Source organism: Cygnus atratus, chromosome 7 (assembly GCF_013377495.2).
Source record: "Cygnus atratus isolate AKBS03 ecotype Queensland, Australia chromosome 7, CAtr_DNAZoo_HiC_assembly, whole genome shotgun sequence".
NCBI lineage: Eukaryota > Metazoa > Chordata > Aves > Anseriformes > Anatidae > Cygnus > Cygnus atratus.
Genome location: NC_066368.1, coordinates 24,721,219 through 24,746,031, shown reverse-complemented (window position 1 = coordinate 24,746,031; position 24,813 = coordinate 24,721,219). Strand labels below are relative to the sequence as shown.

The window sequence follows — 24,813 nt, the reverse complement described above, 5'->3', positions numbered from 1 at the left end:
GACCCTCACAGAAAGGCATTAAAGCAGCGTGGCAGAGATCTTGTTAAACAGCCACTTGCTAAATCAAAAACCCAAATCAATAGCATAGGCATAGCCTGACTTTAAAAACTACTTACAAACTAAATTAAAAAGCAGTCGCGTTGCCGATTGACAAGATTAGAAAGGTTTCCCTAGCAATTGTTGAGATTAGAAACTAATGAACCATGCAGACGGAAGACACGGTGGGGGAAGGCATTTGCACTGTTGGTTTTTTAACAAATCTAGTCACATGTCAAGGGCTCACACAAAGCATTATCATCTTTAAAAAAGGAAAAGTTTCCTGGATATTTCTCTTCACCATGTGCTTCACACTAGCCCAGGGAAGCTCACAGCAGTGCCAAAGTCCAAGAGCAGAGTAGAGGGGGATTAAAATAACAGCAAGAGTGTTTGCTTGGGCAAAGGGAGCAGGGTAGGCTCCTCCAAACCAAACCTTCACCCGCAGCTCCCAGGGGGATGAAGGAAGAGCAAATACCTCAACAGGGAACCAGGCCCCATGGCTCACCTGCTTCCCAAAGTTTTATAGGGGAATGACAGAAACAAACATGGGTCTGGAAGGTGAGAGAAGGAAACAGGGTTGCAGCCAAGATATCTTCAAATTCTTCTCTTAAAGAAGAAAGAACAACTTTCCATGTCAGCTGTGGCCAGGGCTAGAAGTAATGAGGTAAAACTGCAGCAAGACGAGGCATGAAGAAAGTGTTTATAGCAGTCAGAGCAGTAAGGCACGGGGATAAATTCACCATAGGAACCAGAACCCACCCCCCAGCAGAGGGTCTTTGCAAAGGGGCTCATCCCAAGCAGCACTGCTGAAGCAGGGGAGACGGGCCGGGCGACCCCAGCCTTATTCCCTGCCTTTCCACAAAACACCATTGTGCTTTAGGCAGCAAAGCCTTTAATTCTGCTTATCAGACCCAAAATACAGAGACGCAGCCTGGGCTCAGGGGACCTCAGCTCCTACCAGCTCTGCATGTCCAGGCTGTCCCCCCGACCCCATCCATTGAGCCCCCCGACATGGAGCTGTGGTGGGCAATGCAAAATGAGCCCTGGCATTATTCCACAGCCCCTTTTGGGTGGGGGGGTGAAGGAACAAGGGGAAAAAAAGAGAGGGAGGCAGGCGTTGCTGCTGCCCTGAGCAATGCAGCCTAGCAACCCTAACACAATAAGGCATGAATTTGCAAATGGGGGGATTTTAGGAGCCTCTCAACAAGGAGAAACTCGCTCTTCTGTGCCTCTTAGGAGAGGCATCACTGGCACTGACTGCTTTCTTCACCCAGATAGCACATTCTGGGCTTTCCCTGCAAAACAATCGCCTAAAAATAGGCTGGGAAGGGAGAACCCCACTTATCAGACTCAGTTTAGGTGAACCACCTCAAAAAGGGCTGCTTCAAGGCCAGAGCCATACAAAAATAGCTCCAAACGTCTCCAAACCCAGCTTTTACTGTTGCTGCCCAAGTATTTTCACCTGTCTGATTATTGTTTGCTTTTTAAACAGGCAACACTGGCACCACTCAGAGACTTGCTCGCAGAACAAGCTGCATTTGCAGGAATTGCAGCTTCTCCCAAGCCATTTGTCCTACAGAAATACCAGACCTGCAGAGTTCTGCTCCTTGGAGCTGATTGCATTTGTATGGGGAACCCCAGGGGCAGGGACAAACCCCAGGCTGCCCAGCACAAAGCCATCTCCCACAGAAAGCCCCAGGGTACGTCCCACCTACCTCAGAGACCCGCAGCAAGGAGAAGATGGATGCTTTGGGAACAACCACAGCTTCTTGAGGGATCCACCGCCCCAAAGGTCACAAACCAAGTCTGTTCCCATCCAGGAGCAGCAGAGATGGGGCAGAAAGGGACACAGACAAAGCTACTTCATAGACTGAAAAACCCAGCCCAGCTGGAGACTGGACTTAAATATTCTCCAGGGGCCATGGGGGTGGTGGAGGCCCCAGGTGAGGTTGCTTGGGGCTGTTAAGGCCCAGTAGTGCCCTCAGCTTTACCCCAGGGACACCTGGCCCCAGGAGTTATTGGAAAGGCCCCCCTTTGTGGTAAATCGTCTTTTAGCAGGACAAGAGTCTGCCTGCGTTTACAAGAACTGGAAAAGTGCTTGGGAAGTACCCAATCAAATCAAACAAACAGACATTTCCCCCAACCTTGAAATCCATAAACACGAGCACCAAAGAGTGGTACCCCCTGGGTTTTGTCAGCACCATGGTGAGAGCTAGCGGTGGCCCCATTCTCCAGGACATCCTGACCAGGTGGAGCTGCAGCACCATCCCTATTTTCACTCCTGGTGCTGCTCTGCAGGAGTCTAGGAGGGGATGGGGGAGCTACGGGCAGCATCTGCCCCACAGGCAGCAAGGCTAAGCGCTGCAATAACCACCGGGGTCCCCGTTTTCCAGAGACCCACTCAAGTGACAGCAGATACTGAGGGGACATGTTTGGCCACGGCCAGCCGCATGGAAACCTGCAAGCACGAGTCTTGTTTCCCAGGGTTTTCCCCTGCATTTCCATTTTCTGCCCCTCAGCACCTCCTCCGGGCTCAGCGGTGACTTGCCTCTTGGCATCTGTCCCGCATCAGTCGCCGCTTGCTCCCGCGGTGATGCCGCCACAGCCCATAAAGAGGAGGCAGCAGGCATCACCATGTGAGCTCGGTGGTGCACCACGCGGCCACCAGACCCCCTGGAGGAGAAGCTGTCACCCTGGTGGGCTCAGTCACCGCTCCTTTTCCTTTCCACCTTTACCAGGAAAATCCACGTCCAAGGTAGGGGTGCACAGGACAGAGGAGTGGGGAGCTTTGCTGGGGCGGTGAGGGTGTGATATGGGAAGGGAATGGCATCTGCATGGATTTTTCTAGAAGGAGGTTTGGCACAGCGAATCCTCAGTGCATCAAGGGTGATAATCGCATGTCCATCCTATTCCTCTGTTTCCCTCCCAGATCCCACCCGATGCGTTGCAATGTTCCCAGCTGAACACCTCTCCTGGTGAAAGACATCCTTTATCTCACTTCTCATTAAAAAAAATAAAATAAAAAAATACAGAGATGGCAGCTTAACTACTCCAGATCGCACTTTGTCCAAGCTGGATGGAGATGCAGAAGCAGAGATGTTCCAGGAATAAGGGAAAGCACTGGTATTGATGCCAACCCCTTCTCCTGATGGCTTTTCCCCTCTCCCTGCAGGCTCAGCACCGAGCCCTCTCTCGTCCCATTCCTGGATGGAGGTCCACCTCCTAACCACCACCCTGGGGGGGGCAGGACAGTGGACACCCATCGGGGACCCCCCCAACAAGGCGATCCCCTGGCTGGCTGCATGTTGGTGTGCTCCCATGGGACAGCATGCAAAGGTGGGTGGTAAGAAACGTCTCTGCTTGGGGCTTTGGGGGATTTTTCAGTGCCACCGGTTACCTGGGAACTCCTCACGCATCCTCAGTTTTTCCATTTTTGCAGATGAACGCATTCGGTCTGAGGCTGCTCCATCACTTTTACAAGTCCTGGGCTTTGGGGTGGTTGGGACTCCCATGGGGGAAAAGGGAAGCTTATAAGAGCGCATCGCTCGGGGTGAAAGGTGCAACAGGAACGATCCTGCTCCTATGCTTCCAGCTTCCCCACCCCAAACCTGCCCACACATCCCCTCATCCTGCACAAACTCGCCGTCTCTGGCTCCCAGCAAGGAAAATGCAGGGACCTGAGCCAAACCAGGAACTGGTTTGACACAGCCACCTCCCACTCCTCGACCTGCAGCCAGACCTGCTCTCACAAACCTCTGGTCCCTGGCAGAAAGGATGAGTGTCCCTGGAATGGGATTCAAAGCCACTGCGGGCCACTACCTGGGGAGTTTTCCTTCACCCTCCCTTCTGCCCCTGGGTGATGGGATACTGGAAGCAGAGCTGGAAATTCCCCAGCTAGCCAGGATCTGTCCTGGCAAACCCCTGAGGCACAGCAGAACTTCTCCAGCAGCACTCTGGCTCTCCTCTGAGTCCTCAGGTTAGGAGAGTTTGGGTCTCACTACTTCCCTTACGCATTTCTGGTGAAAATCTGCACCAGAAAAAATCTCCCGCTTCTTGGGGAGGTGCTCCTGGAGAGCCTGGTATGTCCAGAGCCGTGCCAGCACCCTGGGTGGGATGAGGCTTGCAACAAATGGGCTTTGATGCTGCCATATCCATCACCTGGTTTCATCCTACCTCCGGGCATGATGCCCACCCTTGCCAAAGTCCACCCCGATGTCACACCTTGGCAGGCGAGGTGCCTGCGTGCCCCTCTGCCCTGCCACTTGTCCCCTGTGCAGCCCGGGGCACGATGACCCGGTTATCCTGACCGCCTGTGCCCCCTTCTGCTGCCAACAGGTCGTGGAGCTGCTGCGCCAGGACCTGCAGCACTGGGACCTGCAGGCAGGCTCCCCAGTGGCGAGCCCCCCGTGGCTGGCCAGAGGGGTGAGGACGACCTGGAGCATGAGTGCTGGAGACTGGGGCAAGGGGCTTGGTGTCCTATTTCTGTCCATAACACTGCCAGCAGATAATTTCCAAGGGAACTCGGAGTGAGAGCAAAACAACATTTCATTTAAAATACACCAGTCAATATTTTTGGGTGTTGAATTTCACCTGGTGTAAAGCAATCACTCACTTCAAGGAGACCATAAATGCTCAGTGCTTCATGAGTTGACTGTTTTCCTACTTATTTTGGCCCAACATTTGGCACAGCCCTCTCGGCTCTAAGTTTCAAGCAGACCTCCAGCTGCTGTGGCAAGCAGGCAGGTATCCATGAGCACACTGATTTAACTCCTTAAGAGAGGATTTGCACTGGGAGGTTGTACCCAGACAGAAATGGGAGGTTATGTTTCTCCTGGGGGGTACGTGAGGGGCTGGAGGAGCACCCAACGTTTCAGCAGCACTGGGTTTAGGTCCATAGATTTGCAAAGTTTCCTAAGGCATCTTTCCAAGAGCATGATGTCCCCACATGGGTCTGGGGTGAAAGTTCAGCAATTTGGGGGCTGTACAAAAGTTGGCTGATTCTGAATTGTGTGGGAAGCAAGCTGCCCATTCACTCTGCATCCCGACAAACCCATCTTTGGCCCTTTGCAACCACAGGCTTTAGGAGCCACTTAAATGCAGCTACCCAAAAGCTCACACACGCAGAAATACGCACAGATGGAGGGGCACAGCCAGCAAAGCATCGGCTTCCCAAACCCTTCCCGTGCTGGTTTTTGTCCTGGCCCCTCCAGCCTGGCCCTTTAAGTAACTTGAGCCTGCAAACCCCAGTCCCTAACTTCAATGGAGAGGGAAAATGCTGCTTTCCCTCCCTAAACCCCTGGGTCTTTCTTTTTAAAAGCAACCCTTCTGGAGGAGGGTAGGGAAGGTTTGTAGGGAAGGTTTGGTGAGGATGAGGCAGCGAGCATCCGCCTCCCACACCGGGGCGAATTCGCCACGCCGCTGCCTTCCCTCCACCCCAAAACGCTTCCTGCAGCTTTCCCCCCACTGCCGCCGCCCTTTGGCAAAGCCCAGCTGATTTCCAAACCCTCCGTGGCTGCTGGGGGTTGGTGCAAAGGTTTAATTATTTGCTTTTCCTCGGGAGTGGAGCGCCGGGACGGGGAGAAGGTCAGGTCCTGCCATCGGCGGCTGCAAAGCGCGGCCACTGGTGCGTGCGGCCACTCTCCCAGCCCTTCCTTCCCCAGCTCCCAGAGCCCACCATGGCTCCACAGGCATTTTGGTGCTCCGTCTCCCTGCTTTGCTGCTCCTTCCTGAGCACGGCAAAAGGTAAGAGGCTTTGGGGCTGAGGCTGCCCTGGGAAGTGGGACGGATGCTCGCCGTGGCGCACAAAGAGCATCCCAGGGCTCGCTGCTCTGCATGGAGCCCTGCGAAAGCCCCTAAATGGGGAGGGAAGCGGTACTGCCATGGCAGCTGCCACCAAGCATCTCATGGCTTTGGGGAATTTGGGGGACCAGGGAAGTCTTCCTGGGGGGCGAGGAACAGCCGAGAGCTGCGGCTTTTCCAACTGCGCACAGCACGCAAATACAGAAACTCTTTGGGCTGGCTAGTGGAGGGCAGGCCTGGGAAGTTAGCTGGATTTCCAGTGATTACTGCTCAAATTGGGGATTTTTCCCTCCCCTGAGACTGTGCTTATTTTTCAGAGGGATTTTAAAACCCAGTTTGTCATTATAACAAAAGTAGCAAAACCATCAAACATCTCAGGCGCTCAGCAAGCACATCAGATTTGCAGGAGAATTTTAAGTAGCTTTAGAAAAAGAGATTAGACTGAATGTCTGTCGCGGCAAAGGGACCCCTGCCCCAAATCGTATGTGCACAGGAACAAGAGAAGCAACTCCAGCTAATTCTGAACAAGTCAGATTAAAGCAAAGGGGAGTTTGGATCCAAAGCTGCCCCCAGCAGCTTCATTTTGCCCTATTGCAAGGTCAGTGATTTAATTAAGAGTTGGAGATTCTGACACAGCTACTTATCTACTCAGGAGGGGAAAAAGGGAAAATGTAGGAGATAGGAGATTACAGTCTCTCTTCTCTCCTAGCAAAAAAAATTACCAGTGTTGTCCCCAAGTTAACTGACTTTGCATTAATTAATGCACAGAGCTGAAAAGACCTTCAAAACATCTCGCCTATCCGTGGGCACACTCAGAAAAATTTGCTTCGGGATTAAAGAGTTTGCATGGGATTTTCCAAAAGTGCTGAAATCCCCAAGCAGGGCCCCTGCTCTGGCCATAATTTCCAAGGCAAGAGGGGAAATGCAACCAGGAATATCCACATACTGGATATTTGGAATATCCAAATATTGGATATATCCATATTGGATATTTGGATATTCCTGAAATATCCAAACTTCCCTTAACCCACAAATGTTATAGAAATGGGAGAAGTAGGAATGGGGAGAGCAGGTGTAGTGGGGTGTGCCACGAACTGTCTCTGTCTCCTCTGTCTGTGTAGACAGAGGAAATTTGGGATTTGGGCTACGGGACACAAGCTTCAAAGAGCACCCAGTGCAGTTCACAAGCATCCCTGGTCCTCTGGCATGCGGAGAGCGGAGGGAGTGATGACCACAACCCCTCAACGTTTGTGCCTGTCCTCAGGGGACCCGCAGGTGCTCTCCTTCCCACCCGGCAGGCAGTACCAGTACCGCTACACCCTGTCCATGCGGCTGGACCCCGTGGCTGAGCCGTCCCCCAGGGGAGGCTGGCTGCAGGCAGAGGCACTGCTCGGGGTGCACCGGCTCTGGAGGGACCCAGGCAGGGAGGAGCTGCTCCGGGTGCAGGTACGTCTCCTGCAAGGGGTGATGCTGCGTTTCCTTCATCCCTTTCCCTTGCCAGCATCCCCACGAGATGCATGACAGCTTTCCAGCAGACACCGTTGCTTTCTGCTATCATAGATCCAGGACCTGAAAGCCCGACAGCAGCCAGAAGAGGCGAAGGGGCAGGATGGTGCTGGAGGTCCCCCTGCGGAGATCGCGCTGAGCCCGGAGGCACAGGCAGAGCTCCAGCAGCCAATTTTCATATCCTGGAGCAGTGGCAAGGTCAGCTGGAAGCCTCCTGCAGGGATCCAAAGCTTTCCTGGCTATGAAGCTCATATGAGCACCTGCCCTGGCTCTGCTTTCACATTGGAGCATGAGGAGGAGAGTGGTGGCATGTACAGGAGCACATGGTCTGCTGCGGTGCAGCATCACCCTGGGTTTATCCCTGTCCTCCAGAAGGGTTTTATCTGGGCTTTGGTCCCAAAGGTGGGATGTGAGCTCCTTTCTGGCCTTCTCCTCTAAGGAGGAGAATTATTATTTTTTAAAAAAAGAAAAATATGAGAAAACACACACCTCCAAAAAGCCAGCTGAGGGATGCGATAGTGAAACCTTCAGGGCATTGCTTAGGTTGCAGGGGAGATGCCTTTCCCTGGGGGCCCCAAAAGCCACCCCCACAGCCTGACGCCTCATCTTACCCCTCCAGGTCAAAGCCCTCTATGGGGACGAAGCAGAAGGCACCCTGATCTCCAACCTGAAGCGAGGCATCGTCAGTCTGCTCCAGCTGCAGCCCCACGCCGGCACCACTGTCGAGGTAGGGAGCTATGAACAGCAACTGAGAAACGTAAATCAGCTGCAGGTGGTTTTCGGGACCAGGCACATTTACAAAATTGTCATCTTCCCTTGGATGAAGGGAAAAACATCCACAAGGGTTTCATCTGTGTTTCAGGAGGATGCCTCCGGAAGCTGCCAGGTCACGTACGCCGTGTCCAACCACTCCATCACAAAGACAAAAGATCTCCTCAGCTGCACAAAGCCAAAATTGGGATTCACCTCCGTGAACAAAGCAAGTCCATGGCTCTCGTGGTGGTGGTAGAGCTCAGCTTAGGTCAAGCATAGGTCAAGTGTCCCACCAAATCCTCCTGCAGGTGGGCTTTGAGTCCAGCAGGCAGCCTTCTGTGCCAGCCTAGGGTGAGCTTTTAGCCCCTGGCATAAAAAGATGAAACTCTGTGGGCCTTAATGCAGTTATTTCTGCCCCAATTAAAATCATTATATGTATATATTGTATTAAATTCAATGTAGAAATGAACATCGCCACAAAGATTCCCAATGGGCTTCGCAGGAGTCTTGACACCTGGCAGCCAAATGCCGAGCATTCATATAAAACAAGCTTTCTGGCTATGAGTTATGGCAAACTCACCCCAGAAAATAAGTTCTGCCCTGCACAATTTTAGGAAACGGGGTTTTATCCAGAGCAGGAGGTGATGTGTGTGAGGAGAAACCAGGAGTGGGTAGGCTTCCAATTTGCCATCCCCAGGCATCTCCCACACCAGACAGGAGCATCCCTCCTCCCTCCGCTGCCTTCATCCTCCTCGGCAGCCAAGGCACGGTGACACCACCCTGTAATAAAAGGGAAAGCCCACACGGTGTCACCAGTCCTCCACAGGCCACGGTCCTCACCAGGGACTGCCTTTTCCCACCCCTGGGAAGAGATTGGGACCTTCTGGGTTTTCCTTTTTTCTAGATTTTTGGAGTCCAGTGGCAGCCCACCAGCAGAAGCCAGTACGTGGTGAAAGATGGCATGCTCCAGTCAGTGCTGGCAGAGGAAAGCCACATGGTGGCTCTAGCCCTGAGGTCCACCACCGGTGTCAAAATCAGCTCGAGGTGAGCAACGTCCCCAGTACCCCTGCCAGGACAGGGTGGCTCGGCGTGGGACCAACAAACCCACCAGTGGCTGCTTCTCCCCTAACAGGCAGCAGCTCGAGCTGGTGTCCTCATCTCCTGCCCCAGAAGAAGAGGCCAGAAGGAGCCTCGAGGACGCGCTGGCTGGCACGGATGGCCAGCACCAGCCCCTGGGCATGGCCAACCTGCCCTTCAGGAGGGGCTGCACCCACTGCCCCTCGGTCAGTGACACCGTACGGCCCCAAAAATCTCCACGTGCCTGGGGTGGATGGGAGGAGGTGGAAGGATTTGGGGTTAAACCGCTGTGAGGGTGCACGACTGGCACATCCAGCCAGGCTAAACGCATCCCAGGGCTGAGGTCAGAACGTGGTTCCACCACTGGTCGGGCTGGCAAGGACAAATTTCTGCCTCCTCAATTCCCCCATGCATTTCACTTGGTAATTCTGGAGCCACAATGACTCACAGGCACTGGTGATACCCTCAGTCTCTCAAATTGAGGATTTGGGGCTTCAGCACAAGCCCTCATCAGTGCAGGTGGGACCATGCAGTAGATCATCTGCTCATCCCTCTGGCTGCATGACCTAAATTCAGCATCCCGATGGGCCACTTCCACTCCTAAACATTACCCGAGTTTAAATATTATCCCTTGACTCAGTATCCGAGAGAAAGAGGCGAAACTCCCCCCAACTGTCCTTACAGCTGGTAGCCTACCTGAAGACCTTTGACAGCCAGAGAGCCAAGAGGGACGTCTCGCAGGCGGCGGCCGCATGGCGGTTCCAGAGGTTCATCCAGATGCTGCGCGGCGCCAAGAGGAGAGATGTGCTGCAGCTGCTGAACAGGGCACCCGAGGAGATGCTGTGAGGCTCCGGGTCGCTATCTCACCAAAAGGGGCTTTCCATGCCGATAAATGGCATATAGGACCGTGGGACACAGGGACACTTCTATGCTGCTCTGTAACCATACCCAGTCCAGGCAGCAGCACAGTAGCTTTCCCACCATGACCTAAGAAGTCCAAAATTGCTCTGGTTTTCCTGAATTCCCACACAGTACCACCACCACATGGCCTTTTTTTTTTTTTTTTTTTGACTAAACTGGCATTGGAGCAGAGCAAACGCTCCGTTAATATAACATCCACCCGTGGCCATAGCATCCATCCTGGTCAGTGTGAGCCCTAGAAATGGGGAGGTTCAGAGCAAGAGCCAACATTTTGGGTCTTTTCACCCAAGAACTGAAGCTCCAATGAGTCAGTAAAGCACAGAGAGGGGGTTGAGTGTCTTCTCCAGCACCACCAGTGATGACCTCCCTCCTCTCCCTCCAGCCCCTTCGTCGTGGAGGCAGCGGTGGCCGCACAGTCAGTGGCATCCTTGGCGGCTCTCTCGGATTTCCTTGACTTCAGCAAGGAGCCCAAGTCCCTGCTGGAGACATTTCTCTATGCAGCAGCTTTCTCCCCCCGGCCTTCAAAAGAGCTCCTCCGCTTGGTGCTGGTGAGTGGGGACATTCCTCTCCTTCCAGAGGGGCCCGTGTCCAGGGTGGGTCCTCACCTGTTTTCAGCCAGGAGGGAATGGCAAAAAATATTTATCTGTAGATGCAGATATATTCTATAGACATAAAAGTCTGTAGAAACAGAACTTCCTACCTGTGTGATTATTTTATGTGCTTTTAATGGGACACTGGCGATAGGAGTAGATGTTCCTCAGGGAGAAGTATCCAGCAGAAGGTGCTTTACCAATGCTGCATGACCAATAATAAAAGCTGAACTAAAAGCCACTGTGAAAAATCAGCATTCTACCCAACTAAACCACGCATCGCCTCCTCAAAAGCAGGCAGCTTCTCCTTACTGTTTGGATAAATGCTCTGAGATAACAGCTAAAACACACTCCTCCTTTCTCTTTTTCCCTTTTTTCTCACGTTTCCTAACACCCAGGACAAGCTGGATGGGAAGCAGCTGGCCCCCTGAGGTGCGGGAGACAGGGGGTGGTTGCCCTGGGCTCCCTGGTGGGCAAGCTGTGCCGGCAGCGGCTGTGCAGGCTGCAGGTGGGTCCCTGCAACACCTCATCTTCCCCAGACCTCAAAACCCCCCAGGGCTTCCCAAAACACCTCCCGGCCTTCTCCTCATCCTCCTTCGCTTCTGCTCCCCTGCCAAACCTGACCAGGAGGTGGAGCGTGGCGTTGAAGCCATCCTCGCAGGGCTGAGGGGTGCCAAGGAGGAGCCCGAGGTGGTGATCCACCTGCTGGCCCTGGGGAACGCGGTGCTGCCCGAGACCATCCCCATCCTCCTGGAGCACGCAGAGGAAGGTCCCACTGCCATCTCAGGCCGCGGCCATCTCTGCCCTGCGGAGATTCCCTGCTCAGGCACATCTCCAGTGAGGTATGACATGAAGCCACCCAAGCTCTGTGCTTCTTTCCCATGGGGGTCCCCACCACCCTTGGCATCTCTCAAACTGCCTTCTCCCAGGTGAAGAGGGCGATGAGGAGGATTTTCCATGAGAAGAGGAAGAGCTATGAGAAAACATGCCGCCTGGCCGCTGCAGAAATCCTCCTGGACAGCCAGCCCTTGCCCATGGATGTCATCAACATCCTGCTGGCCACGGGGGAGATGGAAACAGAAACGGCGACATTCCTGCTGCACAAGGTCCAGAGCAGCCTGCGTGCTGACCACCACCCAGCAAGGTGGGTTTGGAGCAGGAGGCTGCCTTTTTCCCCTAGGTTTACACTGCTTTTTTTCCTCCTCATTGCTCCAGCTTTTGAGACCTTAAAGCTGGATTCCCAAAGCAGCCACAAGACCCAGGCTCGTGGCTGCAGCAGAGTCCTTGGAGGGCAGAGCTCCAGCTCACAGGGCAGCGCACGCTTTGTAACCGCGTTAATCTCCCTATCGGCACAGAACAAGCCAAGAACTAACAGTTTCCAGAGCTAAGCAGAAGCTGCACAAAAATATTCGGATGGTTTACCCTAATAAACCAGAGGAGAGGCAAATTCCAGGGCAGCCCCAGTCTGCCCATTTCCCTCTTTGCTCACACTCATCAGCAACTGAAATAGCCCTGAAATTCATATTTCCTTTTCTTTGCACAGCCCTCTCTCATTTTCCTTCCTTCCCGGTCCTTACACATGGTTTCCCTCTTGCTTCCAGGAAGATAATGAAGGACATCATGGGAGACTCACAGATAAACAACTACCACCACTTCTCGAAAGCCGGCATCTCCTCCTCTTTCTTGGGACCTCTGACAGGTGACACCACGGAGAACACCGGTCCCTTGCTCCCCTCAAAAGGCTGACAGAGGGGCTGGTGGGGAAAGGCAGGTTGCAGCAGAGGCCTCAGCTTTATGGAAATGCCCCCAAAATCTCAGGCTAGGGCTTCTGAGCACATCTCCCAGCGCCATCTGATGCTGGCTGCTTGCCACCACCAGAGATGTGTTTGCCCTCCTCTGAGGTCCCTGTGACCACCCTCCTTTCCACAGCAGGTGGGCTGGGCCCCATCACACATTTTTCCCAAATCCTGCTCATTTGACAGAGGAACTTCAGCTGGAGACAAAGCTAAGAGTAGGCTGTAGGTGGGAGTTTGTGTTCTTCCTGATAAGTCAAGATACTTAGCCCCATTCCTCAGTTCTTTTGGTATTTTTAATAATGTCTTCAAAGAGGAGAATCCTTGTACCGAAGACAAAAATCACCAAACTTCAAAGAAGCTACAGCAATCAGTGCTTGCTAAATATCTGCTTACATCTTCTCCCCTCGGCCCTTATTTCTGTCCCCCTTCGAGTTATCTCAGCCTAGCCTTGTAGGGGATGCACGGGGGCAAAATAGCCGACACCTGCAAGAAAACCACTGCCCTGCTATTTCAAGAATGGAAGGAGAAGGCACAGAGAAACTATCCCCCTCTGAATAATTTAGCTTCACCAGGCATTCATGGGCAGCTCTGTCTTTCAGCCACCGAGAACCTGCTCTCGACTTTTGGGCTGGATCTGCTGTTTTTGGAGGGCGGGTTCCTGAGAAAAAGCGTCTCTGACTTCTCGCTGCTCAGCCACGACAGGCAGCTCCGTGCAGCTCAGGTGAGAGGCAGCAATGGGGTTTGGCTTCTCCTCCCCACCCAGAGCACCCCGTACCAGAAATCCCAGAGGGTGTGCAGCTTGTTAATTCACCCCCTTGCTGTAAAAGAAAGGAAGCCCTGCTTTGGAGAAGGGAGCCTACCCCAAAGGAGAAGGGTTGGACAAATAGCATCATGGTGCCCAGAAATGAGTCTCCAGCTGTGCTCCAGTGCACCTGACGTGTCCCCATTTCTATGTTTTAGGTCACTATCGAAGCCCAAGGGATGGAGTCTATGCTGGGAGAGAGCGTCCTGGAAGGGGAAGAGGAGACAGAGCTCATGGCCTGGGATGTCCGCTGTCTTCTTTGACGTTCAGCTGCGGCCAATTGTCTTCTTCCAGGGGTACGCAGACTTAATGGCCAAGGTTCTACTAAGCAGCGGAGAGCCCACAAGCGTGGTCAAAGGGAACCTCCTGCTGATGGACCACCACCAGGTACTGGATGGGGGTGACCCGCCTCGGTCCCCGTTGGCCACCAGACAGGTCCATGACGCACCGTGTGAATCCCACACCTAAAATCCACCAGGTCATGCTCGTTCACTGTGGATACACACGCAGGGTTGAGGTGGCACTGAGGCAGGTCTTTGGGCCAGGAGCTGGGCCTGGGCACAGCGAGCACTTCCCTCTCCTTCCCCCAGGTCATTCCCCTACAGTCCGGCCTCCAAGTGGTGGTCAAAGCCCTGGGCGGGCTCGGGCTCGATATTTCGGCCAACGTGGACTGTGAACATTTGGGAGCAGGAGCTGAGGACCAGCATCAACACTAGGTCAGTGGGTGGGGAGCTGCTTGGCTGGGGGGGATACGGGATCCCCAGGGGGCTCAGCACCCAAAACAAGGGCTGCCCCACCTCGGACTGCCTTGCCACAGCCCCCTACCTTTCTCCTGCTGGGTCCAGCCGTGCCTCGGACAGAGGGTGGTGGACACATAGGGTCTTCAATTCCATGGCTGGACTTACAACTGGAGGTGTTTGAGGAGCTGTCCAGTGTCCAGGGCCTTTGCTTGGTGACCAGACTTGTGTGCTCTGCTCCTGCAGGGGAAGCCTCGCCATCGATTTCCAGGCAGAACTAGATGCCCCTTTCCTCCAAACCACCGTGAGAAGCCAGACAGAGGCGGAGTCCTCCATCCACTTCGACACCTTCCTGAGGTTTTCCAGCAGCCCAGTGCTCATGTGCCTGCAGCTGAGAGAGGAGCAGGTCCCATACAGGTAAGCTCCATGGAGCAGCAACACTGGCAGAGCTCCTCACCAAGGACAAGCCGTCCCTATCCTCAACACCCAGCACAGGAGGTGATAAATCTGCTTTATGCAAGAACTCGTAGCCCACTGCTGCTAATGATAACCCCCTGAACCCAGATGTTGCAACGCTTCTTTCTCACGGGTGCCTCTACAGCACACCAGGCTCAGACAGCCCTTGCTGGAGGTGCCCAAAGTGCGAGGAACAGTGACTGTACCCAACAGTCAGGGGAGGGTGAAGGAAGGAATTCCACTAGCAAAGCAGATGCCAAAGGCTGGGAGGACAGAAAAGATTGTGTAACACAACAGTCCCAATCATTATATGCATTAATGCTGATATGCATAAAGAAAATGTTTTAAGGAGCATTTTCGCCACCACATTCAAGAAAAGATTGACCAGAAAATTTTAATGGTTTGGTGAGAGGATTAATCAGTTGCTTCTCCTCCCTGAGCCCCGAACCAGGCCCTTTCCAAGAGCTGTGTCTCACAGAGCCCCATGCAAACCTTCTGCCCATGTTCTCCACACCCTGAGCACAGGGCTGGGTTGGAGCAATCCAGCAAGAAGGAATCACACCATGAGCAGCAAGGGAAGGTCCCATCAGTCACGGGCTTACTTTACAAACATCATTACAGGCTTGATAAAGAGGAGGACTTCCTGCGGAGAAGAGGGAATTAATGGGCGTACATTTTTTGAGCACGGTGGGTCAGGACTGGCAGGGAGAGGGAAAAGATGTTACAAGATGATGGTGAATTGAGTGGATGTTCCATCAGGAGGCATGGAGCCCTGCAGATAAACATGGTGCTCTGGAAGGATGAGGTCCACCACCACGGCCTCCTGACCTCCTGCTGTCCCCTTGTTCCAACAGAGAGATCTTCACAGTCTCCAGATCTGCTGGGAACCAGAGCAGCACTGCTCGAAAGGGCAGGCAGGGCGCTGTGCCCAGCCGGGAGCTGGCCTTGCACCTGGGACAACTCCAGGGCGTGCAGCCTCCTGCTAGCAGGCAGAGAAGGAAGCGTAGGAGAACCAGAGCACTTTGGGACTAGATTACTGCATCCTCTCCTGCCACGTGCCCCAGTTCTCCATGAGCCCAACGTGCCCTGCCTGATTCCACCACAGCCATGATGGGAAATGATGAAATGGAGGCTTCAGAAGAGACCGAGAGGAACTGCTGCAGGTCATCAAGAGGTATCTCTGGTTTGGGGCCAGGTCTGACCTTCCCACCCTGGACTTTCCTTATCCTGAGCTCTTCTCCTTCATGGCTTGCTTGAAGCCAGAGTGGTCCAAATAACAAGCCTTGTAAAATTCTGTCTTCTGCTGCAAATAAGTTTCTGATAGCCTAAGAAAGCGTTCTGCAAGCTGATACCCAAAAATGCCATGTTTCCCCCACCCCATTTATTAGGCAGTCAGAAGGGAACACATCTACAGCTGGCCAGCAGCAGATTGCCCACAGAGGGAGTGAATGGCACACACCCCCTTAACATCACAGTTTTGTGATGCTGAGGAGTCCAGGAACATGGAAAATTTTATTTCTGGAGGAGGCATGGGGTTTCTTTTATATATGTATATGTATTAATGCAGCCACATAGACATTCACCCCAGAATAATCCTCAGGGAGAAACAGCACAGAAAAACAAAATGCTGTATAACCTGTTGCCACTTATTGTATGTTCTTTCTAGCGTAATCAGCTGTGTTTGCATTTATTTGCATATGAAGGCAGCCCAGCTCTGTGCCATCCTGTTGTTCCCACAGGGAATGTGCTCTCTGTTGCCAGGGATATGGTCAGTGCCACAGCAGGCAGCAAGGGTGAGGCCAGCAGGGGAATAGCTTGGATTTCACTGGGGTCAGATTCCTGCTTGGGGCAACAAGAAAAAAAGGAGCAAGGCAGAGGAAGGTGACCCACAGACCTTTGGGAAACCAAAGCAAAGTTAAGGGAGTGTACCCAACAGCAAGAGACCCTCCATAAAAGCACGGACCTGCAGTCTCAGCCCTCACCTCAAATCAGGGAGAATCATATTGAAGATCGAGATGAAAAACATGGAACAAGTGGTGGAGAGCCACCAGCTGCTGGGGGAGGTCAGGAGGAGATGGGGGACTGTGGAGCCTGGAATGGCTGCAGGAAAGGGGAAGAACAAGGGCATGCCAAGGTATTAAACCATCATCACAGCTCTGCATATCACCCTTGTGGTGCTGATCCCTCATCGACCTTTTTACTCTTGCATGAGATTTTAATACAGAAAAGAACTTGAAAGGTGGTTTGAGATTACTGAGGACTCCCAGCATGGGGCAAAGACACCAGAAGCAAACAAATTGTTACTCCGACAGGGGTGCAATACAGAGCTGGATCTGCAGTCAGCAATGCTCAGCTGGAGAACCAGATGGTTTCAAAGCCATGGGTGCAGGCTGTCAAGGTGTTTGGATAATTCTCCATCCTGTGGGTATTTATTAATTTTCACTGGTTCAGTCCATCTCACGGGACAAATGCAGGTGAAAAGAGATCAAGAGGGCAAAACTGAGGTTGTCCTTTCCGGATTTGAGGGTCTATCACAGAAAGCTTGGCCAAGTACTACAAAACTGCTGCTTCAGGTAATCATCCCTCAGGGTGGTCATATTCAGCCAAAATTGGTGAAGCTAAGCACTGGGGCCACACCTCCACCCCATCCCCTTCCTCCTCCTTATGGAAGCCAGCCAACACCACTAGGCGGGCATTCTGCTTGCACACATGGAGTCCAAACCCATCTATTGAGAGAGAGGTGGCTCCTGCCTAGGGCCTCTCATCTGCTTTTTGATCCAAAGTTTACATATTAATGGGGAAGCCTTTGGCCCCTCTTATCACCCGAACAGCAGTTCCCCTTCCCTGCTACCCAAGGCAGCAGATGGAGATACGATCGCCCCAGCCCCATGTGCAGAAGGCAGCGTTCCAGCAACAGAGATACGGCAACTTCCCTTTTCTGCTGATATTTGGGCTCTTTCGGTGACAATTTATGAAAATCACAATTAGCTTTGAGTAAATATTGTTCTTCTGTTTTGCATTCTCCTCCCAAGTTGGATTGTTATTGGGCACGGATGCTGAACACCTCTCCAGCACGAGAGGGAAGCTCGCAAGGAGCAGCAGTACTTCTTTGTTCCTTCCTGATAAGGAGGTGCCTTTGAAATATTTTTAGCCCTTTTCTGTATTAGAAAACTTGCTTTTTTGGGAATAATAGGGAAATTGGGACTGTTAAAATTGAGAACCTGATGTTAATGTAGCAGTCTCCTGCTTTTTGGGGAAGGAAACTTGTCTGCTTCTTCTGGATGGCACTAATTACCAGTGCTTTCGTTATGTACAGAAATAAATGCAGTGTATTTTTTGTATTTTCTCTTTGACTCTTGACTTCTCTGGACATAGAGGCAGAGAGGTGATCCCATAGATGTTCCCAGCCAGAACAACATGGCCAAAGCCACTCCAAATTCATGCTCCCCAGGGACCTGCTGTCTGGGTCCATATTTAGAGTGCCCTAGAGATGTGTACCCAAATGCCCCCAACAGTGCTGCAGGATGGAGACATGAGGGCCAATTCTGCTACTGAAAACCCCCAGAGCACCTTTAGGGATGACAGCAGCCCTGCAAGAAGTATTCCACGGGGCAAGAAAGGTTGTCTTATCCTCTTCTTACCGTTCCTGGGAATGTATTGGAGGCCATCCAAGACACAGCTTGAAATTTGGGCCTCCCCTGCATCAAGGCTCCGCTGGTTACGGGACGATCTCGCACAGAGCAAACCTCAAGGATGCAGCGAGAAACCACCCCAGGACTTGCCCTCGGGTCTGAACAGGAGGATCTGGGTGACCATGGGAGGAGGCAGCCCCTATCTTCTTGTTGTGCTTGTCAGCTTGCTGATAGCCGGTGGGTGAGTGAGGAAGGCAGCAGCAGCAAGCCCCCTCTTCCTCCGAGTCCCACTTGCTCCCCATCTTCACCCTTTCCCCAGGGAGCAGCCCGTAATTTCCCATTTCTCATCTCATGGTCGGGATTTGGGCGTTTCACAGCCGGTGGCACTATCTGCTTGTAGGACACCTCCTGGAGCAATTTCACCAGCTTCCATGCAGAGCTGTGGATCAGCAGTGACCTCCAGCGGCTGCAGCCGGTCCCCATGGGGATGTCCTCCCCAAAAACCTCTCCCCGTAGCCATACAGGGTCCGCTTGCACAGCACCAGCACCCTGCTCCTTCCCTCTAAGGCAGCCCATGGCATACAGCCCCTGGGGACACTGCCCACCAAATGGGGTGATAAAACACTATCTGCCTGTCTACTCCAGCTTTCTACAGACAAAACTAAGCCAAAAAAGCATGCATAGAAGTGAGGAGGATGTGTGTGAGAGGACAGAGCACCCCTGGGGCCAGGCTCTCCCCAGGAGACGTAAGGTGCACATTTAAGGCACTGGGGCAGGTCTCTTAACACCCACTGTGCTTCCTCTCCTTGCAAAGAAAATAAAAATTCAATATTTCCAAGCTGCTAGGCCTCAGCAACTGCACAAACTCCATGGAAAAATCCAGAAAAAAAACAGTTTGCAACTCACCAAGTCTCCCATACAGCTGGGATCAGGCTACAGTGGGCATCCCAAGCTCAGACTGCAAAGCTCAGGAACGCTTCGGGCCGTGCACATCACCCAGTGCATGGCTGCAAGGCTCTCCTGCAAGCACACAACACAAGCACAAGCCCACAGGAGCATGTCATGGTGTAGGAAACCACCCTGAAGTACCTTGTAAATACACAGGAAGGCAGCTGAGGAGCACCATGGTGAGTGGGGAATGCTCATATACCCACTGCAGCAATCAGGAAGCAAGGAAGAAGGCTGAGGGGCTGCAAGTAGGCACAGCTGTGCAACCCCAGTGGCTGTGGCATGGGGTTATCCCTGCAGGGAAGCTCCAGGTGGCCCTGCAAGAGCAGCGGTTGGACCAGGTGACCTCCAGAGGTCCCTTCCAGCCTCATCTGTTCCGTGATTCTGTGAATTTGGATAACATGGAGATGTGCCAGAAAGCCCTCCTGGACACCTTGCCCAAATACTTTGGCAGTCACAGCCTCGGAGGCTGGAGTCGAGCCTCTGAGGCTCAACTAAGAGAGCCACAGTGATGCTGAGAGAAACAGAAACATCTGCCCCTTAGGTACCATGGCTGGAGGAGCCCCTCCATGGCAAATATCACGCAGGGTTCTCAAAGTGCTTGGAAAAGCAGGCATTGCCGAGAGCCAGAAGAAAATGAGGAGTGATTTGAGGAGGTAGGATAGCAGCAATCACAACTCCTAAGAAGTTCCCATAGGGAGAAACAAGATTTTCCACGAGCATGATTTCAGCAGCAGTGGCTTCCATGGCCCTGGGCTCCCCAAGAGCAAAGCCACGTTGCTGCCATCCCCCACCTGACCCTTTGCTTGCTCTCCTGCCTGCTGTGTAGATGCCACCGGCTGCCTTTACCAGCCTGGCTGTGTGCAACCACCATCCTCAACGAACCATCCAGTGCTGGGGACCACAAATGTCACATCTCAGCCACGTCCCAGCTGCAATAAGCGCAGAGCACAGCAAGTGCTGGCTCAGCAGGATGCACGCCCTCTCCCTCCAGCCCCTCCTTTTGCTCGTCATGTCCTTGAGCACTCCTTCTTCCCAGCTGCTCTCTGGCAGCACTCCTATCACCAGGTGCCGTCCTTCAAGCCGCCCATAAAGGCACGAGGGGACGCCACGGGGCGCCTGTCCCCGAGCCATGCTGCAGGCCACCGTCAAGCTGTGCTGCGGCATCGCCCACGACCACCTCCGCAGGCTGCCCGGTAAGCACCTGGGGAAAACACAGAAATGAGGGGCTGAAAGGAGGTGCTGAGAGGGTTCAAAAGGAGAACCTGAGAGGAGATGCTCCGGGGGTCCTAAAAGGAGATGCTCAGCAGATCCAAAAGGAGATGATGCTCAGGACGTCCAAAAGACAATGCTGGGAGGGTCCAAAAGGAGATGCTCAGGGGGTCCAAAATGAGATGCTAAGAGATGATTAAAAGGCCCTAAAGGAGGCGGTAAGTCTGCACATACATGTGCATGGACACATGTGTGCCCATGCTTCTCCCCTGGACATGTCACGTACATGTGCTCTGTGTTCTCCTCCTGCATCGTGCCATGCGTAGGGTGGGCTCGGTCGTGTGCTGCAAATGGGTGTAATCGCTTGCTCTGCAAATACCTGTGGGGAAAATCTCTTGTGAGAAGTACGGGGAGGGAAAGTTAAAGCCCGAGATGAAGTTCCTGTCTCGGAGCAGCTTGGTTCAGCTCATTAATGCAGTTTGCTTCCACCATCAGCGACAGGACAAGTTACGGAAGGGAACGGCGTGGGTCTTTTTTGCTTATCAGACCAGTATCTAATTAATAATACTGAAGTATCCTGATATTAAGGAATCTGCTTGGTTTGGAGCTGTGCAGGACAAGCGTGATCCTCCCGCAGCCTCCCAGATCTGGGCACGGCCAGTGGTGACCTCGGGAGGCATTGGCCATGCTCAGCAACCACACCACGGCTTTCCATTATTTGTGGCAGAGGCAGGAGAGACAGGAGCCTCCTTTCCTTTACAGCCCCCAAAAATGCACTTTTTTTAATGGTTTGCATCTTTCTCACATGCTCAGTGGTGACCAGCACGCATCTCTCCCCCAGGCCTGAAGCTAACAGCCGTGGCAGCGATACAGAAGGACGTGAGAGGGCTGGTGCTGAGAGGCTCCCATCACCTGCCCTCCGAAATCCCTTGTTATATCCAGAGGCTCATGGGGAAGGATGCTGGTAAGCAGCCTGCTCAGCCCAGGCACCTGCACACCATGTTTTTCAGCCCCCTTTCATTGAGGGATGGGCAGTAAAATTCCCTGATTTGCCCCGTTATTATTTGGTGGGACGGAGGTAATTGGCTTCTCACCTCTGCACTGGTCTCCAGTAGCTTAAAACTGGTGGCAAGTTGGGGCAGATGCTGAGGTTTTGGAAAGGCCAGGGCTTGGTTTGTGTCTGCAGTTCCACCTGCTTACCTAAAGTCCTGAAACATGGCAAATTCATTGGGCTTGCACTTCTCCCTGTGCCCGACCCCCTGTCCTGGACATGTGCACCCCCAAGCAAAGCTGGGGAGGGGGGGAGCAGAATTTTTCATATTTTTCTGTATTTACACTTGCTCCTAAAGCCAGGTGCACAGAGCCCGGAGGAGACATCAGCACCCACCGGTTCTCCAGCACAGATCTCTCCTACATCCACCAAGGAGAAAGAGCCCTGCAGCGAGCACTGAGCATCCTGCAGCACCCCCCAAGCTGGCAGGCAGAGGCCATGCTGGTAAAGCCCCCAACCCCATCCCCTTTACATGCCACAAAAGCTCTGGGGCATTTGGGGGAGAAGGTTTGACGTGGTGCTGTGCTCCGCAGGATGCCGGGGCCACCGTGTCCAGCGCCGTGCTGCCAGGGCTGGGCAGGGTGTTTCGGGTGGAGGCAGTCCTGGCCGCACCGGTGGGGTGGCTGCACCACGAGCTGTTCGAGGAGCTGGAGCAGATGCCCCGCTGGAACCCCAGCCTCAGCCGTGTGGAGGTAGGCAGGCACGTTTGGCCTTGGTTAACATCCCATCGGAGTGGGAACTGGCCGCAGACCGAGCTCTCCGGGCCCACAGGTGCTGCAGCGCCTGGGCGAGGACACGCTGGTGACGCACGAGGTGACCGCCACCAGCCCCGTGGGCCGCAGGGACTTTGTGAGCGTGCGGCACCGCCGGCGGACACAGGCGGCTGTCTACCTGGTGGGCACCGCCGCGCGCCTCGAGTGGCTGCCGGCGCAGGAGGGCTGCGTCAGGTAAAGCACCGGGGCTGGAAGGAGACCCCGCAGCACCCCCCCAGAGGGACCCTCGCCTCCTGAAATTCCCCTTCTTTGCCCACCACAGGGCTGAGACACGGCTGAGCTGCATCGCGCTGCAACCGCTGGCGGGGGACCCCGGCTGCACCCGCGTCACCTGGCTGCTCAGCGTAGACCTCAAGGTGAGTGACACCCAAAACAGCCCCCAACCCAGCACCCCAGCTCCGTCCTGACCCTTTGGGTGCTTTCCCTCCCACAGGGCTGGATCCCCGCCGCTGTCACCAACCGCGTCCTGCCGCAGTGCCAAGCGGACTTCATCGGGCACCTCCGCCGGCACCTCTCGGCCACCGTGCGGCCGTGAGCCCCCCAGGACCCCCACATCACCCTGGGGCTCCTCCACACCCATTCCAGTACCCCATCTTTATTTATTCGGAACAGCCACGCTTTGTATTTATACATGTGTATATATGTACATAGGGACAGGATTTTTCCTTCCTGTGCCACCCGGAGCACGCACAGCCGGAGCAGGGACCACCAAAGCCGCAACAAAAACAAGGCGTGGAGGAGCAAAGCTGCGCAGCCTCTTCGGGGGGGTCATGAAAGCATCCCCAGAACCTTTCAGGGTGCTTGTAATTTATACGTCCAGCTGGTTTTCTGTCTTATTTATTGGGGAAAAAAACGCTGTTGAAACAGCTAGGTGAAACTCTGGCTGATAAATAGGAGTTAAATAAAACAAAGAGGTAGTTTCTGACCCCGTGAGACTCATTTCAACCACATGCAGGTCACACGCTCATAAATTATTCCCCCACCTACACCCCAAGTAAATCAACAGAAACAGATAGTGGTGTGCATTTTTCTTTTCTTTTTTGTTTTTTTTAACATTATGTTAGAGTTCCAAAAAAAAAAAAAAAAAGAGGCGAACCCAATGAAATTAATAAATATTAAAAGTTAAAAAGCTCTGAATCTGGTATGTACAAAACTTTACACATCGCGTTGCTGGTGGCAGCGCAGGAGGGAGCAGGAGCTGGTGGGGTACGAGGGGTGTGGGGGCAGCACCCCTGTGCCAAAACCTTGTCCCCTCTGCGGCACCGAGGCTCCAACCGCCTCGACACCAAGGCACCGACCCCCTCTGCCCTACAGCAATGAACCACTGCAAAAACTACTGCAAGAAAGCCATAATGCCCAGGACAGCACCGACCAGGGGAGCGCAGCTGGTAATTTTTTTCAGGGCACCCAGACATCTGCAGGAGCAGCGGGAGAGGTCTGTGCAGCCTCCCGCCAGGCTCTGCACGGGGTGGGGATGCTCCTGGGAGCGCAAACGGCGCCCGAAGCGAAGCGTTATCTTTGGCACAATAAATAAATGCTGTCCCTCCCGGCGGAGGGAGCTGCAAAAGGGGCAGGGTGGGATGCACCCCGCTCTGTCCGCGTCCCACGGTGAGGTGTGCTGGGTGCTTGGCTCGACGTGTGGCTCCATGCCATGCCCAATTCATGCCTACGTGCAGCGGTTTGGGGAGGCAGTGCACATCCAGGTGCTGTTCAGAGCAATGCTCGTCCAGCCTCGACTCGGAGGCGATGGGGGGCAGGAGGAGCCTCTTCACATCTCTTCGGCCCTTTTGGGATCATTTGAGTTCCTCTGAGATGCCCTGACCTCAAATATCTTCTGACCACGCAACTGTTGTGGACGCAGCACCCTGCCTATGCATCAATGGCACCGCAGAGCAGCAGTCCCAAAAGCAGCGCATCCTAAAGCCACTGGGCTCCTAGCACCCCTGGCCACCTCGCCAACAAGCCCTGGAGACCAGGTGTGGGCACCACAACCGTGCTGGATTATAGCCCGTTTTGGAAAGTGAACCGGAGGGGGGCGGGAAAGGAAGAGCACAGAAGAGCTGGCGGCCTTCTGCAGCTCTCCGTGCCCCCCCACGTACGCACTTGATGGGTTTCCTTCTTGGAAACCGAGCACCGAAATAAAACCCTGTCTGCCACCTCTCCTCCAGCCACAAGATGGAAGATGCTCAACACCTCCTGTGCTCCCAGCCCTTCACGGCAAGGAAAAGGTGGATTTGGGGCATCCCCAAAACGGAAGGACAAGCTTACTGCTCTAGAGACTTTCCTCTCGTACAGGCAGGAAGGCGACACCGCCAGCACCAGCAGATGCAGCTGAGCCACACACACCTTGCACTGCCAGCCTGGCCTCTCCTCCCGCCCTGCCTCCCTCCTTCAGAGCCTCCCTCAGTCCCCACCTCAGCACCCAGAGCCTCCTCCCTACCAGCACTCATCCCCCACAGGCACCCACCTTCCTCCTGCCTCCAGGGCCCTTGGGGGTCCAGCTCCCCTGCCAGCTGCATGGGGCCCTGTGCTTCTAAAGTGCTGTGCATATATTTAGTACTTGGCACAATATTTTAATGGCATTACTCACCCCCCTTCTCCCACCGTAAGACAAAAGGTGGGGGGGGCAAGAGGGCAGCTCCCACCCACAGAGGAACCCTAACCCCTTAGAGCTGAGCCCAGTGTGATGCCATGGGCGCAGCAGTGTTCCTCCTGGCATCGGGG

The 24,813-nt window shown here is 53.8% G+C and overlaps 2 protein-coding genes across 2 annotated transcripts; both read left to right on the top strand.

The window, feature by feature from the left end:
• The first annotated feature begins 1,957 nt into the window (after positions 1 to 1,957).
• LOC118246816 (microsomal triglyceride transfer protein-like) lies at positions 1,958 to 15,505 on the top strand. Its single transcript, XM_035544259.2, is given in 26 exon segments — positions 1,958 to 1,979; positions 2,775 to 2,791; positions 4,372 to 4,458; positions 5,697 to 5,778; positions 7,100 to 7,281; positions 7,396 to 7,539; positions 7,961 to 8,068; positions 8,204 to 8,320; positions 8,999 to 9,138; positions 9,227 to 9,377; positions 9,856 to 10,013; positions 10,475 to 10,640; positions 11,081 to 11,110; positions 11,113 to 11,190; positions 11,310 to 11,468; positions 11,470 to 11,508; positions 11,510 to 11,524; positions 11,612 to 11,826; positions 12,284 to 12,381; positions 13,078 to 13,199; positions 13,439 to 13,519; positions 13,521 to 13,667; positions 13,871 to 13,951; positions 13,953 to 13,996; positions 14,264 to 14,434; positions 15,328 to 15,505. Coding segments are annotated over 26 exon segments (2,832 nt in total).
• A 4,680-nt stretch (positions 15,506 to 20,185) lies between these two features.
• LOC126913380 (steroidogenic acute regulatory protein, mitochondrial-like) lies at positions 20,186 to 22,624 on the top strand. Its single transcript, XM_050711976.1, has 7 exons — positions 20,186 to 20,249; positions 21,107 to 21,229; positions 21,615 to 21,760; positions 21,850 to 22,008; positions 22,088 to 22,263; positions 22,352 to 22,445; positions 22,523 to 22,624. Exons 1-7 carry the CDS (start codon positions 20,186 to 20,188, stop codon positions 22,622 to 22,624), a joined length of 864 nt encoding a protein of 287 aa, XP_050567933.1.
• Positions 22,625 to 24,813: the final 2,189 nt, after the last annotated feature.